This window comes from Lathamus discolor, chromosome 12, assembly GCF_037157495.1.
Source record: "Lathamus discolor isolate bLatDis1 chromosome 12, bLatDis1.hap1, whole genome shotgun sequence".
NCBI classification, from domain to species: domain Eukaryota; kingdom Metazoa; phylum Chordata; class Aves; order Psittaciformes; family Psittacidae; genus Lathamus; species Lathamus discolor.
In genome coordinates this window covers 5671196-5686242 of record NC_088895.1, presented here as the reverse complement: position 1 = coordinate 5686242, position 15047 = coordinate 5671196, and the positions used below count along the sequence as shown (strand labels likewise).

The following is a 15047-nucleotide window of genomic DNA, read 5'->3' as shown; positions in this document are numbered from 1 at the left end:
TTTGGCATTGTTTGCCAGCAGCATCCATCCCTGCTCCGTGTTAGAAATCAGCCTGGAAGCCCAGATCCAGACAGGGGTCCAGGTTTGTCCCGACTGCTGCCAAAATCACCAGTGAAGCAGCTCCAGGTAATGCAGAGCAACACAGGAGGATGGTCACGTCCCTCAGACCTGCTCCTCCATTCCCTGAGCACCACAGCCACCCCACATGGGGCATAAGGGACCGGGGAGAAGTGCTGCCAAACCAGAGCTCCCGTGGGCGCCAGCAGCCAGGCAGGGGCAAGGCAGGGAAGGGTTCTCCCCTGTTTTAGGGTCTCCACAGCTCCTGTTCCCATCCCCTTGTGCTGCCTGCAGAAGGGGGGCCGAGGGAGGGAGTGGGGGATTTTTTCTGGTTTCACCATAGGAAGGATTTTCAAACCCTATAAAATTCACTTTTGACAAGTGAACGGCGAAAGCAGATTAACCTTTTTGCTAATCCTCTATAATGGCTTTAGAATCTCCTTAACCAATAAGAAAATGATAACAGCCTGTTTCTTTTCTTTTTATCTATATCTATATTGTCCTCCCTTGTCTGCATGTTTTTTCTTTCTTGTTTTATTTTCCTTTCCTTTTCTAATATGAAATAGCCCAGCGATCCTATCTCCTGGAGGCTCAGTAAACAGAACATCAGAAATCCCTTTTCTTTATTCCTCTAAGGTAACAGGGTGCAGAGAAGTGGCGGCCGATTGGGATTTGATTACCAGCAGCTATCAAAAGTCTCTTTGTAAGATCTGGGTCCTAAATCCCATAATTCTTTGATAAAAGAAGTATTACCAGTCCATTTTCTGAAGTGAAAGGTACAGGAGGAATGAAAGAAAGCAATCAGCAGAGATCCTAATAGGCTAAGTGCATGTGTGGTGGGAAGCAGGGATGGGCAGAGGGGGGCAGGTGAAAGTGTCCTTTGTTAAGGATGGGGAAGGAAAATTAATCTGCTTTGGGCGTATGATTATTACAGCCAAGAGCAGAAAGGGTCTGATCCTGCACCAGGCCACGGCATGTCCCAGCTCACCTGCCTACAGTCCCTCTGGAGCAGCACAGTGTGGGGAGCAGAACCTGGCCCCACATCCATTCCCATGTCAGTGTCTGGGTATGTGCTTAAAAGCTGGGAGCAATTTGCAGTGATCCCTAGCATTAGCTGATCCCCAGTGCCTCTTTGGAGCACTGACACCTTGGCAGGGCAGCAGTGAACGTGTCCAGACCTGACGGCTACAAAGTTATTCTCCTGTCAGACCTGTAGAAAACATGTAAAGATTCACAGAGCATGGTTATAACTTATGTTATGCCACTGGAAGAGCTGAAAGAGAGGCAGATAAAGGGATTGAAGAAACAATAGTGGTTTGGTTTAAAGTGAGATTTAACAGAGACTTGAGCATCACAGGTAGGGTGGCTATGGGACATCCCTTCCCAGCACTGGGAGACCAGCAGGTAGAGGTAGGGCAGGCAGAAAGCAGAGCCAAGCAGAAAAGAATGGGGACTGAGAGGGGGCTCTCCTGGAGACGGGCTCTCGTTTCTGGGCAGTGCTGGAGCAGTTGCTGGGCTGTTCAGTGTGAAGTCACGAGGTGCCACGAGGACCTTTGATGTGCAGTGGTTTCGCAGCACTCACTTGTGTGTCTCCCTGCTGTACTGGGAGCGGGACTGGGGTCTTCTCTCCCCTGCAAAGAAACACCACAAGGGAGAGCGTTCCTGAAGCCTTGCTTAAACCACACTGAGGGCAAGAGAAGTTGGGCTTGTATTTCCCAAGCAACCCGAGCTTAACCACATCCTCTCTCTTTTAACTGGAACTGCTCATTTCAGTTACACACCCAAGATGGAAGATGTCCTCTGTCCTCCTGTGGATCGCATCTGTCTGGCTTTGCTCTTTGCCCTCAGGCTGGATGGTGCCAGGCGTCCCCTCCTGTCCCAGAACACCTCTCTCGGCCATGGCCTCACCCCAGTTTCTCTCGCTGGACAGAAGCTGGGAATTGAACTGATGAAGCTTTGGGGAAGCCTGACTGCTCCAGGCAGCATGTCCGGGCTGCTCTGGGCTCCCTGAAGCACCCATGAGCTGTGGCACCCTGCCTGGGCTGCTGTGGGACCTCCGTGCCCGCTTGCACATGAAGGCAGTGGGCAGCAATCATTCCCTGGCATTCCAAATGCCGAGCAGGGCTGAAGCTCAGCTGTACAGAGGTGGCTGTATGCCACTAAGCTGTGCCACAGAGCTGCCGCGAGCTGCCAGTAATCTAATTTATTAGGGGCTTTGAATCCTGACAAAGATATGCTGGATACATGCAAAGCATCTGCATAATCACAGTGATTAGGGCAGCAGAGGTGGAGGAAAGGGGCAGGAGGGAAAATACAATTTCTCCGCTTTCAGCAGAAAATAAATCAACTTTTGCAGAGAGTCCTGGCACAGCCAAAGGCTGTGCTATCATTAAAAATGATTTTTTATTAAGCTGAACTCTCTCCTCTCTCATATTGTGTGATATGACAGTTCTCTTTTGAGGGGAAAGCTTGCATTTGCCCTGAGAAAGGGATAATTTGCTTCTTTTAAGGAGTTAATCCCTGGTCCATTTCTGGGCTGGGAACAGCTATCCTCCCCCTTCCTTGGATCGGAGGCTGCAGCACAATGGAGATCATAACCACCTCAAATCTACACCCAAGATGGAGAAATCAGATTTCCTTTTCCAGTCATTTTTGTGGGATTAGCTAAATCTTAGATCCACACTAACCCTTCACAAAGCTGCCAAGATTAGTTAGAATTTATTTTATTCACAGGGGGGTTTATGGTTTTCTTTCCAAAGGGATTATATCTCTCTCTCTCTATATATATATTTAGGGTGGCTTCAGTCATAAAGCAGCTGGGATAGAAGGAGAAAAAGTGTGTCTGTATAAAATAAAATCTCAGCTGTGAGAGTGACAGACACTTGAAATGCAAAGACAAAGCAGTGATTCTGGATGGCTTTGCCAGTCCATTTCAAAAGCTATGTAAGCTGTGTTTTGGCTTGTGTTTTGGCTCCCACTCTGGAGTCAGAGCACAGAGGGCAAAGCCCTTCAGCCTGAGCTCTCCATTCCTGTGGCCACTGCTGCTGGCAGAAGATGTCTTCAGGGCCAGGGTCGGACGCCAGCGCCGACAAGAGAGGCGTAAAGAAGCCGTGTTCATTCAGCATTGAGGACATCCTCTCCAGCCCGGCAGAGAAGAAGCCCAAGGTCCTGGTCCCGCTGTGTCTCCGGAGCATCTTGGACTGCACACCCAGGGGGCTGTGTGAGCTGGAGACCATCCCAGCCAGCTCCCTGCAGGAGGAGGAGGAGGAAGAAGAGGAAGAGCTGGAAGGAACAGGCTGCAACTGCTGCTGCTGTTCTCACACGAGCACCCGTTCCCTGCAGGACTCCCCAAGCTGGCTGGGTGAGTGTTTGAGTTCTATTCATGGCATTGGGCTTGTGGAGGCACTGGTACCAGAACCACGTGCAGGGGAAAACCTGGGCACTGAGTCACAATACAGCATCTGACCTGCCTCCACGGTGGTCTCAGATCCCAGCTCCAGGAGCTGAGCTCCAAAGAGCAGGCACTTTTACCTGCAATGCTACCAAGGTTTGAAAGGCAGCAGGTGCTATTACTTGATATAACTGGTTTAGTGTAAAACACTTGAGATATGATGCTTCTAGGGGTGGAAGTTCTCTGCGGAGTGCGGGGCTCCATGGTTCTGCTGCCTAAAAGCGATGCCCTAAGCCCTTCTCTCGCTTGCATGGTGATCACACAGCTTGTCACCCACGCTGGCTGCCTCCTTCCGAACAAGACGTGTGGGTGAACTTGTGCCCGAACTGCCTTGAGGAAGATGTGTTTCAGCCCCCCATACCTAACACTGCTGCGGTACCTCTCCCCTTGCAGACACCCGCTTCCCGTGGCCCATGCGGCTCTTCCCCTCGGCAGCCAGGGTCTGTAAGAGTCCCCAGGGGAACCCGGCCGAGCTGCAGAGCTGCCACCAGATCCAGCGCCGGACGCGCCGGCACCGCACCATATTCACCGAGGAGCAGCTGCAGGCCCTGGAGACGCTGTTCCATCAGAACCAGTACCCGGATGTCATCACCCGCGAGCACCTCGCAAACCGCATTCACCTGAAGGAGGAGAGGGTAGAGGTGAGATCCTGCCTGCCGGTGAGGTGCTGTTTGCCCCCAGGAACACAGACCAGGGCATTGCACTGTCTTTTGCTGGAGGTGCACACCCAGGGCCTCAGTTTAAAAACCGTTGTTGGGTATTTGACAAAACACTGTTTAGGTCTGGCAAACGATAGAGCAATAGGAAACAGTTCGCTGGGCTGGTTTGTTCAGGTATCTGGCCCCAGAAACTCACGCGTGCCCTCTCCCCTAGAATCACCTGTATAAACACACACAGGCCCAGTGCAGCTCATCCCCTCACTGAAGTGTTTACTCCTTATTTATGTGATCTGGGTGACTTCTGAATTTGCTGGGGCGATCCCAGCTCTCTTGTCCCCCTTACATGTACTGAGCAAGCTCGCAGGGGAGAGGCTCATTACATTCTGTACCAAACCCTTATACTGGGGGGTGTATTACGGTGTGCTGCAGCTCATGCTGCACAGCCCAAGGGTGTAAGCTGCTGCCTCCCTTCCAAGCAACACCTGGGGTGTGAAAGCTCTTTTCTTGCTTTGCGCTTTACAGGTGTGGTTTAAAAACCGTCGGGCCAAGTGGCGGCATCAGAAGAGGGCGTCCGCCTCGGCACTGATCCTTCAAGGCAGCAGGAAGTCCCCCGAGGGGAGCTGCTAGCGGTCACCGGCTGCACCTCGGCAGCTGAGCGCCCAGGGCACCCCTTTCCCATAGGTGACAGGTTCTGTAGGGGTGACCCGAGGGGGACTAATGAGGCAAAAGGGAATCTGTGATTCCCAGAGGAGGAGCACGGGTAAAAGCAGACACAGCACATTCACATCCCAGTTTCTCTCCCAAACCACGTGGCAGGCATGACCCCCAGATGCTCAAGCAGAAACCACTTCCAAAGCCCGTGCAGGGGCCAGAGCGATGCCCGTGTTCGGTGTGCGTGCTTCCGGAGGAGGGGAGGCTCCTCTCCCGTCTCGCTCGCTGCGGGCAGTATCGGTGCTCGTTTCCCTGCTGTACCCGTGCAACGCACCCTGCGGATGAACGTTTCCTACTCCAGCACCCCGACGGCACCTGCAGCTCCTCCTGGGGCTGAGCGCACCGCACGGGCGGCCTGATCCGCGACAGCGGCACCGGGCCCCTGCGGCCGGCGGCAGCGGAGGAGCGGGGCCGGCACAGCGGGCGCCCTGCTCCCCCCCGCGCCGCTGCCTAGGGCCAAGCACACCCGCGGCAGCGAGACCAGCGGGCGCCCCCCCCGGGGGCTGTGGGCGGAGGGCTCCGCGGCCCGGCGCAACCCGCCAGCTCCGGTATCACGGGCAGACACCGGGCGGGTCCTCCCTGCCGGCAGGGGGCGCGCTGGCCGCCGCGAGCACCCCTCCGTGCGTCTCTTCCTTGGGCGGGCTGACGGGTGCGGGGTGTTCCGGCTTCCTGTGGCGCGGCGGTGTGACGTCACGGCGCGTCGCGGTTGCGACGGCGGCTGCGGGCGGTGTGGGCCTGCTGCTGCGGGCCCGGCCCGGCGCCATGGAGCAAGCGGCGGCTCCGGCCGCCTCCGCCCGTGCCGTGGTGCCGGCCGCGGGCAGGGGCGACGGCGCGACCCCGCCGGCCTCCAGGCGCCCGAAGATGATCCTGGATGAGGAGACCTACATCGAGGTAAGCCCTCCCGGCGCCTGGGCCTTGCGCGGCGGGTCCCGCTGTTACCGGGGCTGCGGTTGGGCCTGGGCCGAGGCAGCTCTGCGGCCGCCCGACGGGATGCGGCCCGTCCCGGGCACTGCCGGCGCCCCGAGGTGTCCCGGCGCGGCCCCGCAGCTGTGCCTGTGCTTGCAGCGTCTGGAGAAGATCATTCAGCGAGACTTCTTCCCTGACGTGGCGATGTTGCGGGCGCAGAAGGAGTATCTGGAGGCGGAAGAAAACGGCGACTTGGAGAAAATGAGGCAAATCGCGATCAAATTTGGCTCCTCCTTGGGCAAATCGTCGGGGGACACACCTGTACCCTGTAAGGACTGATCACTGCGGTGTGAGGGTTTATATCTGATGTTACTGCTCTGATTTATCTAACTGTGTGAAGGCGGTGCTCGTCTTAGCGATTCGAATTGTCATTGTGTGAGAATTAGCCAGCCAGATGGGGCAGTAGCCACTGTCAGATGAGTGATGCTGAATTTCTGTTTGATGGTGTTTATATTTGCTCCTTGAAGGAATGGTTTGGGAAAAAAAACCAGCTACTGAATAACCATTCCTCACAGACATCTTTTGCCAAGCTCCTGCTCCCTAGGGAATGTTACGTGCTTGAATGTGCAATATTATTGTATCAGAAACTCTAAGCTATGTTTCAGATCCTTATTATAGTTTTAGGAGTTCTTGTTGTGTCTGCAGATGTGTAAGGTGTTTGTTTATGGGCGACAGAAGGTGTTGGAAGCTCATGATTATCAGAGGTTCACACAGCAGACATCCAGTGCCCTCTTGTATGTCTGCTTTCACTTCAGGTTCTAGTGTCTATTACATTAAAGCCCAGTCTCTGGCTAAGCTCTTGCAGTGGGGTTTAGTCTTTCTTGTGGCAAAGGGCAGGTGTCAGCCAGTGGTTTCCCTTCCTCCACAGATGCAAGGGCTGACTCTGGCTTAGGTCAAGATTGTTGTGCTGCTGCTTGCTTCTGTGGGCAAAAGCTGTGCATAAGGTGGCAGATATACTGGGCTGTGGCTCTCCTGTGGATTTTTCCCAACAGGAGAAAAATGATGTCTTAGATGAGAGCAAAATCTTGTTCAGTGTTTGAGACAGAATTGAACATTTGGCATCTTTTCACAATTTTTAATTAAACTGTGGTTCTCTTGCTATGTGTTCTGTGACTTGTTTGGCATGTGATCCTTTCTGTGGTGGAGGATGTCACAGCAAGTGTCCTGTTCTGCATTCTGCTGACCATTTTTCTGTCACAGATGTTACTCCAGCCACATTTGAAACCCCAGAAGTGCATCCAGGTGGCCATCCACTGGAGGGTAAATCCAAAGCTGGTGCCAAAGCTGCAGAGGAAGGTAGGAGAATGATGTTTGTTTAACTGAATTCTTCAGCAGCAGGAAAATACTTTTGTGAGCTCTGTATCCTGGATGGATTGTGGGTATTTAGCAGATGTTGAAGCAGTTTCCTTTAACCTTCTAATGGGTGGAAATGATCACTCTGCAGTTGAATTTGATGTGAAGTTTCATGTCATGAGTGTGAGTTCTCAGTTATGGGTTTCTTTAGGGCTGTGTAAATTCTGAACTTTTTGAAGGCAGTAGTTTTTTTTTCTACATCAGCTGAAATTAATTGGGTAAGTAAGCAAAGATTGTAGGGTCAGAGCTATTCTTATACGATATTAAAAATGTCTACTAGCAGCTGTCCACGTGTGCATTTTTCCTTTAACACAAATAGCTATAAATGCCATAAAAAGTTTTATGGGAAAGTTGGTTATATGTCTTGCAAAAAAAGAATGTTTTATTGTTCTGCTCTGCATGTGTGTATTTTTTTTCCACCAAGCTTCATGTCAATTATTTGTGGGTCTGTAGAAGGTTTGCTGTCAGAATGATTAAGAGTTACGTATAGTGCTGTTGTAGGAAAGGAGGTATTAACCTTTCTCAGGCTTCTTCCCTCTTTTTATTAGGAGAAGCAGAGAAAGATAATAAAGAGGCACTTCCCAGTCTGGACAGCTTCCTAGCAAAACACACAAGTGAAGATAATGCTTCGTTTGAGCAGATCATGGAAGTGGCCAAAGAGAAGGAGAAAGTCAAGCATGCTTGGCTGTACAGTGCAGAAGAGGAGTATGCCCAGGTAGGGAAATTGCTCAGCTGTATCTCTGCTCTTCTGAAATGACACAACAGGGAAATACTGTTTTACTGTATGTGTTTCTTTTTTGATTAAATAGAATTAGACCATAGAATTACTCATATTGCAGAATAAGAATAGAAAGGTCTTGATTTTAAATAGTAGGTGCCTGGGGTGATAACATGAAATCTCAGCTAAGCCTGAGTTTCCTGGACCCTGTGACAGCTTGTTGCTTCCTTTGCAGTCCTGTTTTATCCCCATCTGTAACTCAAGAGCAGTGTTGACATAGTTGCTGAGGATCTGTCTCTTCCTAAAGTTGTGAGACTGGAGCATTGCACTGAGTGCAAGTATTGCTGTTCTTGGCAATCATTTCCATAAGCAGCAAAGAGAGCAGCTGAGAAAAGTTCCTGTTGTTTGGCCATGAGCCCTTTATTATTTGCAGTTACATTATATCATTTCTGTTTCTGTTGCCAATAATAATCTATTCAGCTGCTGAAGTAAAGTCCTATACACAGTATGGCTAGCTGTGCTGTCTGCCTCAGCTAGCTTCATGGGGCATTCAGGGCCGGTTCTGGAGCTGCCATGTTAATCTTTATCCATCAGCAGTGAGCAGCCAGCATTGATGCCAGATGCATCAGTGATGGATGTAAGTTCCAGTGCCTTTTAATGAAGTTTGGCACTGACACCTGAGTGTTTCCTGCTGTGTTACTGTGAGTGAGTGTTACGGTTTTATCCCAGCTAATGTAAACCCTTGGAGTCCGTTACAATAAAAATGCTCTCTGTGGCTCATTAAGCATCCTTTTTGCCTGAATGCTTTCATCCAGAATTAAAAGGCAGGCAGCAGGAGACCTTTTGCAAAGCACAGGGGTTGTTTCAGATCAGGATGAAGTTTCCAGAGCTGGTCTGTGCTGATGTTTTGTGTCTTCCTGTCAGCCAACACTGTTCAGTCCTTGCATTTTCTTGCACTACATGCCTGTTTGTACAGCAAACAATTTTGCTATGCCTCGTTTAACATATTTGGTGACAATACTGTTATTTAAATGTATATGGACAGCATCAGTTGATGTCTTTAATATAGAGCTTCTGGCAGTAATTTTCTAGTGTAATTGGTGTGAGAGTTTTTAAATGGAGTAACTTATTGTTGGGTGACTGCATTCTGTTAGGGTGGGGTTTTTTGTATCAGTGATACTAGTATGCTGGTAACAGCACACAGGTAACTGTGTAAGTGTACACACAAGTAAGTGTAAGTATGTCAAATGCTTCCATTACCTGTGTTGCCTATGGAAATGCTTGGAAAGTCTCTAAGTATTGAAGAAGTGCCTGTTCTGGTCTTTACTGCTTGCCTCAGCTAATGCAGTTTGCATGATATTAGGATTGTACAGATACTCTCCCAAGGTTACATGCCAAAGCCTTGTAGACTGCCTTTATGTTAGATATAGTGCCTGATGTTTCTCTTCTCTCTTTTAGCAATGAATGCTTCATTTGAGTTTTTATTGGTAGATAGAGAAAAAACAGAAAAAGCTTGAACCAAAACAAGTATTTACATCACAAGATGTAATTAACAAAGTCATGATCTTTATGAGAATTTACTTTTCTGGTTTTCACCTGGTTTTATACCAGAACTTCATATGGAATTGTTTGCAAGCTCAGGTGGGAACAGGATGGTTTCTTAAATGACACTTGCTAGAGGGTGCTTATGCCATGCCAGGAGCAAAGCGTGCTATGGCAGGGAGCTGAGTTTGTGATTGAGCTCTGCATGGTGTGGATGCCTGGTTGAAATGTTGCAGGAGTCTGTCAGAACTGATTCTCCCCCTACCACCACCCTTTTCTAATCTTTTTTTCTATCACGCTTTCAGCGGCGCAGTGAGAACCTGGCACTTCCTTCAGCAGAGCAGCAAGCTCTGGAGAGTGTGAAAGCCGGATTGGAGACCTGGGAATACACAGCTCGAAACACCCTCATGTATTATCCGACAGGTGAGGTTGCGGGTTTCTGGTAAGGGGCATTGATTCTGGGTGGGTTGACTCCAAACAGTGCTAACAGCGTAATAGCATTTCTGTAGATGACTGCGCACCTCTTACTGGCAATACTGCACTTTTTCCTCTGTGAAACTCAGATACATAAAGTTGCTTTAAAATGTCTGGGGTTTTCTCTCTCTTTTTGTATTTTTTTTTTTCTCTTTTTCTTTATTTGAACTTTGCTCCTTTGCCTTTGATTGCAAAAGGCAAAGTGTGATCATATTCTGTTTGTCATTGAGAAACTCATTATCGGTATTACAGAAGCACTTGGTTTCAGGAGCCAAAGCTCTTTCCAGTTTGGTCTTTCTTCTTTATATCCACTTTCTTGTCATGTTTATTTAATCTTAGCTTCTGCTCAGAGAGTGCTGCTTGAGCTTTTTGGGCTTTTGATTGCTATAGGAAACTATGTAATTTGTAAATGCCCTTTTCTTTGGTTAAAAATGTACAACTGGTAACTTCTGCAAACCAGTGAAGTACAGAAAAGAAAGTCTTGTTAACTTAAAAAAAAAATCAAAAATCTGATCTTAATTTGTAGTTTTCAGGTGTTACAAAGCTTCTATCTGGTACAAATTCTGTTTTAAATTGCTAGTGATACACACCGCAATTGCTGATGGATTCTGTGTTGTGTAGGGATGTGTGGCAAGTGTTGTGTTGGTCAGGAGCTTTAGAGCACACTGCCTAGTGTTATCTGAGCCCTTTCTTAAAAGGCATTTTGCTTTTCAAGGTGTACCTGATGGGGATGAAGTATTTAAGAAGCCCAGGGAAGTTGTCCATCAAAACACCCGTTTTGTGAAGGACCCTTTTAGCCAAGCCGTGAGCAAATCACAGCTCCAACAAGCTGCAGCCCTCAATGCTCAGGTTGGATAATTGTACTTCTAATACTTTATTAGACTCTTCCCTCTAATGTTCATCAACCAGGAAAACTGGGTGTGCTAGGTAATGCTGATTCACACGTTTCTCCACATGAATGGCATTGCCTCTTTTTTGTTTCAGTACAAACAGGGCAAAGTGGGACCAGATGGGAAAGAGCTGATACCCCAAGAGTCTCCGAAAGTGAATGGATATGGATTTGTGGCTACCCCCTCTCCTGCCCCTGGTAAGAGGGATTTCTTATTTTTTCTAATGAAAGATGCTCTGTTTGTTGAACTCTGAGGGCTCACTGTTGGTTTAGAGGAGGAGATGAGCTTTCTATCTAAGTGTCATGAACTGGTGACTTTCTTGTGTACTGTGTATGCCAACTCAGCTCAGTGCTTAAATCCTAGTCCCATACACTGGCTAGAGGAGTCATGCTGTACCCGAGAGGCTTTGAGCAAGCTGTCATGCCATCATCACTTAGGAACCATGCAGAGGGCGGTGAGCCCTCCTAGGCAACTGGGGTGCGGTGGCTGCTTGTTTTATCCCTGGGTCGTACTTCTCTAGGGCTTAAAGAATTCAGATACTTCACAACCATTAACAGTCTAATGAATTGTCATGTAGTTTTTTGAGTGATATTCAGCCTGACTCATAGCAATGTGGCATATCACTTCCTTCACAGTCTAACCTCCTGTTTCTCTCCACGTCTGACGCTTTCTTGGTTCCTCCTTTGTCTGAATACACTTGTGTATTATATACTCCTTTTGTTCATATGGATTAGCTGTAGGATACTTTTGGTTAGAAAAGAAGTGATTTTTCTTCCAGTTGAAACGTGGTATCTAAGTTTTCACTCACTCCTCGCTAACCATTGTTTCCCTGTCTTGTTATGCTATAAGCTGAACGTACTGAGGCTTTTCCTCCGGAAAGCCTGTAGGTGGCATTTGGAGCGCACCTCCTTTCTCTATTGAAGCGCCTGTTCCATACCAGTCACTAGCCAGTGACTTAATCGGCCTTTTAGCCTCAATTCATCTTGAGGCTAGCCTGTACCAAGCAGTGACTGCACTTTGTCTAGCAGCTACAACCGCAGAATAGATTCTAAGTTTGTTTATTACATGTATTCTAAGTCCTCTGCCTGTTTCTCTGCTTTTAAATAGTTCCTTACGTTAAAAAGAGTTTTCATGAAATAACAGAGGGGAAGACTAGTACCACAGAGGGAAAAATGAAAGTGGCACTAAGCAAAAGCTCACCAAGTGGAAAAATAAACACATGGGAAGGACAGTGCTTGGGTGTTGTCACTTAGAGGGTGACACAGCCACTGGCAATGCTGTGAGTTTAAGGTCATGCTCTTTCAATGGGAGCCACATGTTGCTATTGAATATGGGCTGTGGTTTCCTCTGCAGTGGAGGGGCTTCTTTGTGTGTTGATGTATTTGCATTTCATGATTTGCCTCTCTGGGTTTTTTTGTGGTGAATGAATAGTCAAATGTCTTTCATGAGTATGACTGTTCAAATTTGGTTTTAGGTGTGAATGAGTCTCCTTTTATGACATGGGGTGAAATTGAAAGCACCCCTTTGCGCTTAGAAGGGTCAGAAACGCCGTATGTGGACAGAACTCCTGGACCAGCCTTCAAGGTATTCCATGTCAGCAATCAGAATGTCATTTTTTTTGAGGGGAAGGAGTAAGAAGGGAAAGGCAAGTGAGTAAGTAATAGGTTAACATTGTTGTAGGAGTGTGACATGTCTCTGGGCTGTGTTCCCAGTCCCTGGTTCCAATAACCTAGGTTCTGCTTGGAGGGTGGAGGTGTGGACATGAACGCTGCTTGGTGGAGGTACCTGAGGTGGAACACGCACTGTTATCAGGAGAGTGAGATTTCATATTTGATGATACAAAGCCCAGACATAGGGGTTTTCAGAGGAAGCTGAAGAGACACCCAATTTATCCAATTTCAGTGTATAAATGGGTAGAAACTGTAGGATTTCCCTCTGTCTTGATCTTTTGGCTGTCACTGCCTGAAGCAGCTGTATCGCTTGAGAATATAAAAGACGCTCTGGCTTTGCTAATGGTACGGGTCCCTGCATGCCACCCGTCTCCTGCTGCTGTCATTGTGTATGAGCTGAGACTCTTGCTTCAAGAAAGGTGTAATTTGCTGTATGTGCCTATATTTTGCCAGACTCAGAAGCCCTTGACTGGTTCTCCTGCTGTGTAGCAATGTCTGTTTGCCTGAGAGCTGGCTGGCCACAGGCCAGGCCATGCAAGACACAGGTGACATTGTTTGTCTAGGAGAGACAGCAGGAGGAAATGCCAGAGGTAATGGCTGCTTCCTTGACTGAACTGGTTCTACCATTTTTGTTACTTGCTTAGGCAGGTTGAAGGTACCTCTGTGTCCTCTCTGGCTTTTATATAGCAGCAGAGGGTTGTGGGCTGACCCCACTTCTCCCCACTTTAGATCCCTATGAACTGGAAACCAGCCGTGAAGGTGCTTTGACTCATTTTTGCAGCATTCATATGAGTCTCTTGGCAACTGAACTGTGTCATGCATTTGTAGATCCTGGAGCCTGGGCGCCGCGAGAGGTTGGGGCTCAAGATGGCCAATGAAGCGGCAGCTAAAAAACGAGCAAAGAAGCTGGAGGCACTTCGAAAAGCAACAGAAAACTTGGCCAGGTGAGATTTGTTCTGACAGCAGAACTGGGGGGGGTGGGGGTGGTATCTGCTGATGAGATTTAAATCAACATATGTAGAAAGGGAGGAATGATCGGAGTACTGGGAGCAGCAGTAGGTACAGTCAGACCGCAAGCTTTTAGAAATCAGAAAACTTGATTCCTGAGGGAAGGTGGCTGGTGGCCGTCCTTGATACTCCCTCTTGCCGGCATTACTGTTCTGCCTTGCAGCCACCCAGCAATGCATCTGGATCAGTGTCTTGCCTCATTGCAAAGAGGAGACGTGATAATGCTTGCTTGGCTGGGTCACAGGAAGGATAGAACAGGCTCAAAGGAAAAGGCAGGCGGTACCACTCAGGTTTGGAGGGATGTAAGAGGTTTATTTGTCCCTTGTCTCTAGAGAGACAGGCTGCATTTACCTGCAGGCAGAATGGCTTCTGCAGCCAGCAGGTCTGTCTATTGGGAGAGTGGATGTGAAGCTCATATGTGGAAGCATTGATGCTCTTCCACACAAGTGGCAGGTTTTTACTGTAAAATCTTTTAAACCTGTTTATTCTGTTCCAGCTTCACTCCAAAAGGACTAAGCCCAGCAATGTCGCCAGCTTTGCAGAGACTAGTAAACAGGACTGCAAGTAAATATACTGACAAAGCACTGCGAGCCAGCTATACTCCTTCTCCAGCCCACACTGGAACGCCTGGTTACAAGACCCCGGCAAGTGGGCCTCATACACCCACAAGCACCCCACAATCTAGGACAGTATCTCAGACGCCAGTATCTCAGGATACTACATCAATCACAGACAATTTACTGCAGCTTCCTAAAAGAAGGAAAGCATCTGATTTCATCTGAATATTCCAGTCACCAGCAAGGCGACAGTGAACTGGCTGTGCTCAGCTGTCTGCAAATGGGATATTGTGAGCCATCGGTGTAAGGGGTGTCTAGATACAGCTGCCAGAATGGAAGCCAGTGGTTAGAAGATCTGGGACCAGCGCTTCTCTAGACTGTATAGACAAAATAGCCTGTAATGTGCTTTTTGGAAGCAGAGTATCTCTTGCTGTGGTATAAATTCCCTTTGAACTGCATGGGTGGGATGCACAGGGCTGTGGTAGAAAAAGAATGCTTCCTGCAATGGCAGAGAAGATTCTGGACTCTTGGAAAAGGGTGATAATTGTTTAAAGATAAATTTCTTTTTTAAGATGGCCATGCATTTAAATACATTTCTGTACAGATACGTCTATTTATAAAATGTGGTAAGCCTTCCTAAAAGGTTGAACTGGACTTCCTTTGAACTTGCCAGACATCTTTGGTTTTGTATGTTGCAGAAGAGCGGATATAATCATGTATATATTAAGACATGACCCAGAATTTTTAGAGGGCTTCTCTTTAATTTGAGTTGCTCTTGAATGTGGCTTGGACCTGCCAAGAGAGGTGGTGTGTTAGGAAGACAGTATGTATACAGATTCAGCTGTCAGTTCACAATGCCCAATAACCTACCTGAATACGCGATGTGGTTGATGCACATGTGAATTCTGCAGCCTGTGTAGTCAGGAACTTGAGAAAGGTGAGTGTAAAACCTGTTAAATACCAGCAGCGCTGAAAGAAACTGTCCAGTGTG

General features: G+C 48.2%; 2 protein-coding genes and 1 long non-coding RNA gene across 5 annotated transcripts; 2 read left to right on the top strand and 1 right to left on the bottom strand.

The window, feature by feature from the left end:
• Positions 1-646: 646 nt before the first annotated feature.
• LOC136020791 (uncharacterized) lies at positions 647-5825 on the bottom strand. 2 transcript variants are annotated; one of them, XR_010615483.1, is made up of 4 exons: positions 5153-5825; positions 3870-4128; positions 1839-3306; positions 647-1688 (listed from the first exon to the last, which is right to left on the bottom strand). It is a non-coding gene; the product is annotated as an uncharacterized LOC136020791 (long non-coding RNA). The 2 variants fall into 2 exon arrangements; XR_010615482.1 differs by having other exon boundaries at positions 1839-4128.
• On the top strand, positions 3112-4861 carry GSC2 (goosecoid homeobox 2). Its single transcript, XM_065692278.1, has 3 exons — positions 3112-3418; positions 3902-4149; positions 4690-4861. Exons 1-3 carry the CDS (start codon positions 3112-3114, stop codon positions 4792-4794), a joined length of 660 nt encoding a protein of 219 aa, XP_065548350.1. The 3' UTR covers positions 4795-4861.
• ESS2 (ess-2 splicing factor homolog) lies at positions 5574-15035 on the top strand. 2 transcript variants are annotated; one of them, XM_065692275.1, is made up of 10 exons: positions 5574-5769; positions 5944-6112; positions 7045-7140; positions 7746-7912; positions 9763-9880; positions 10647-10780; positions 10916-11018; positions 12296-12405; positions 13320-13435; positions 13996-15035. In XM_065692275.1, the coding sequence occupies exons 1-10, from the start codon at positions 5641-5643 to the stop codon at positions 14279-14281; spliced, it is 1428 nt and encodes a 475-aa protein (XP_065548347.1). In that variant the 5' UTR covers positions 5574-5640; the 3' UTR covers positions 14282-15035. The 2 variants fall into 2 exon arrangements, with proteins under 2 accessions (XP_065548347.1, XP_065548348.1); XM_065692276.1 differs by lacking the exon at positions 5574-5769 and having other exon boundaries at positions 6023-6112; positions 7724-7912.
• The last annotated feature ends 12 nt before the right edge of the window (positions 15036-15047 follow it).

Coding starts and splice junctions, on each gene's coding strand:
- ESS2 (XM_065692275.1), top strand. CDS start 5,641: ATGGAGCAAGCGGCGGCTCCGGCCGCCTCCGCCCGTGCCGTGGTGCCG. Junction 7,913..9,762: donor CAGAAGAGGAGTATGCCCAG/GTAGGGAAATTG, acceptor TCACGCTTTCAG/CGGCGCAGTGAGAACCTGGC. Junction 13,436..13,995: donor GCAACAGAAAACTTGGCCAG/GTGAGATTTGTT, acceptor ATTCTGTTCCAG/CTTCACTCCAAAAGGACTAA.
- GSC2 (XM_065692278.1), top strand. CDS start 3,112: ATGTCTTCAGGGCCAGGGTCGGACGCCAGCGCCGACAAGAGAGGCGTA. Junction 3,419..3,901: donor GGACTCCCCAAGCTGGCTGG/GTGAGTGTTTGA, acceptor CTCCCCTTGCAG/ACACCCGCTTCCCGTGGCCC. Junction 4,150..4,689: donor TGAAGGAGGAGAGGGTAGAG/GTGAGATCCTGC, acceptor TGCGCTTTACAG/GTGTGGTTTAAAAACCGTCG.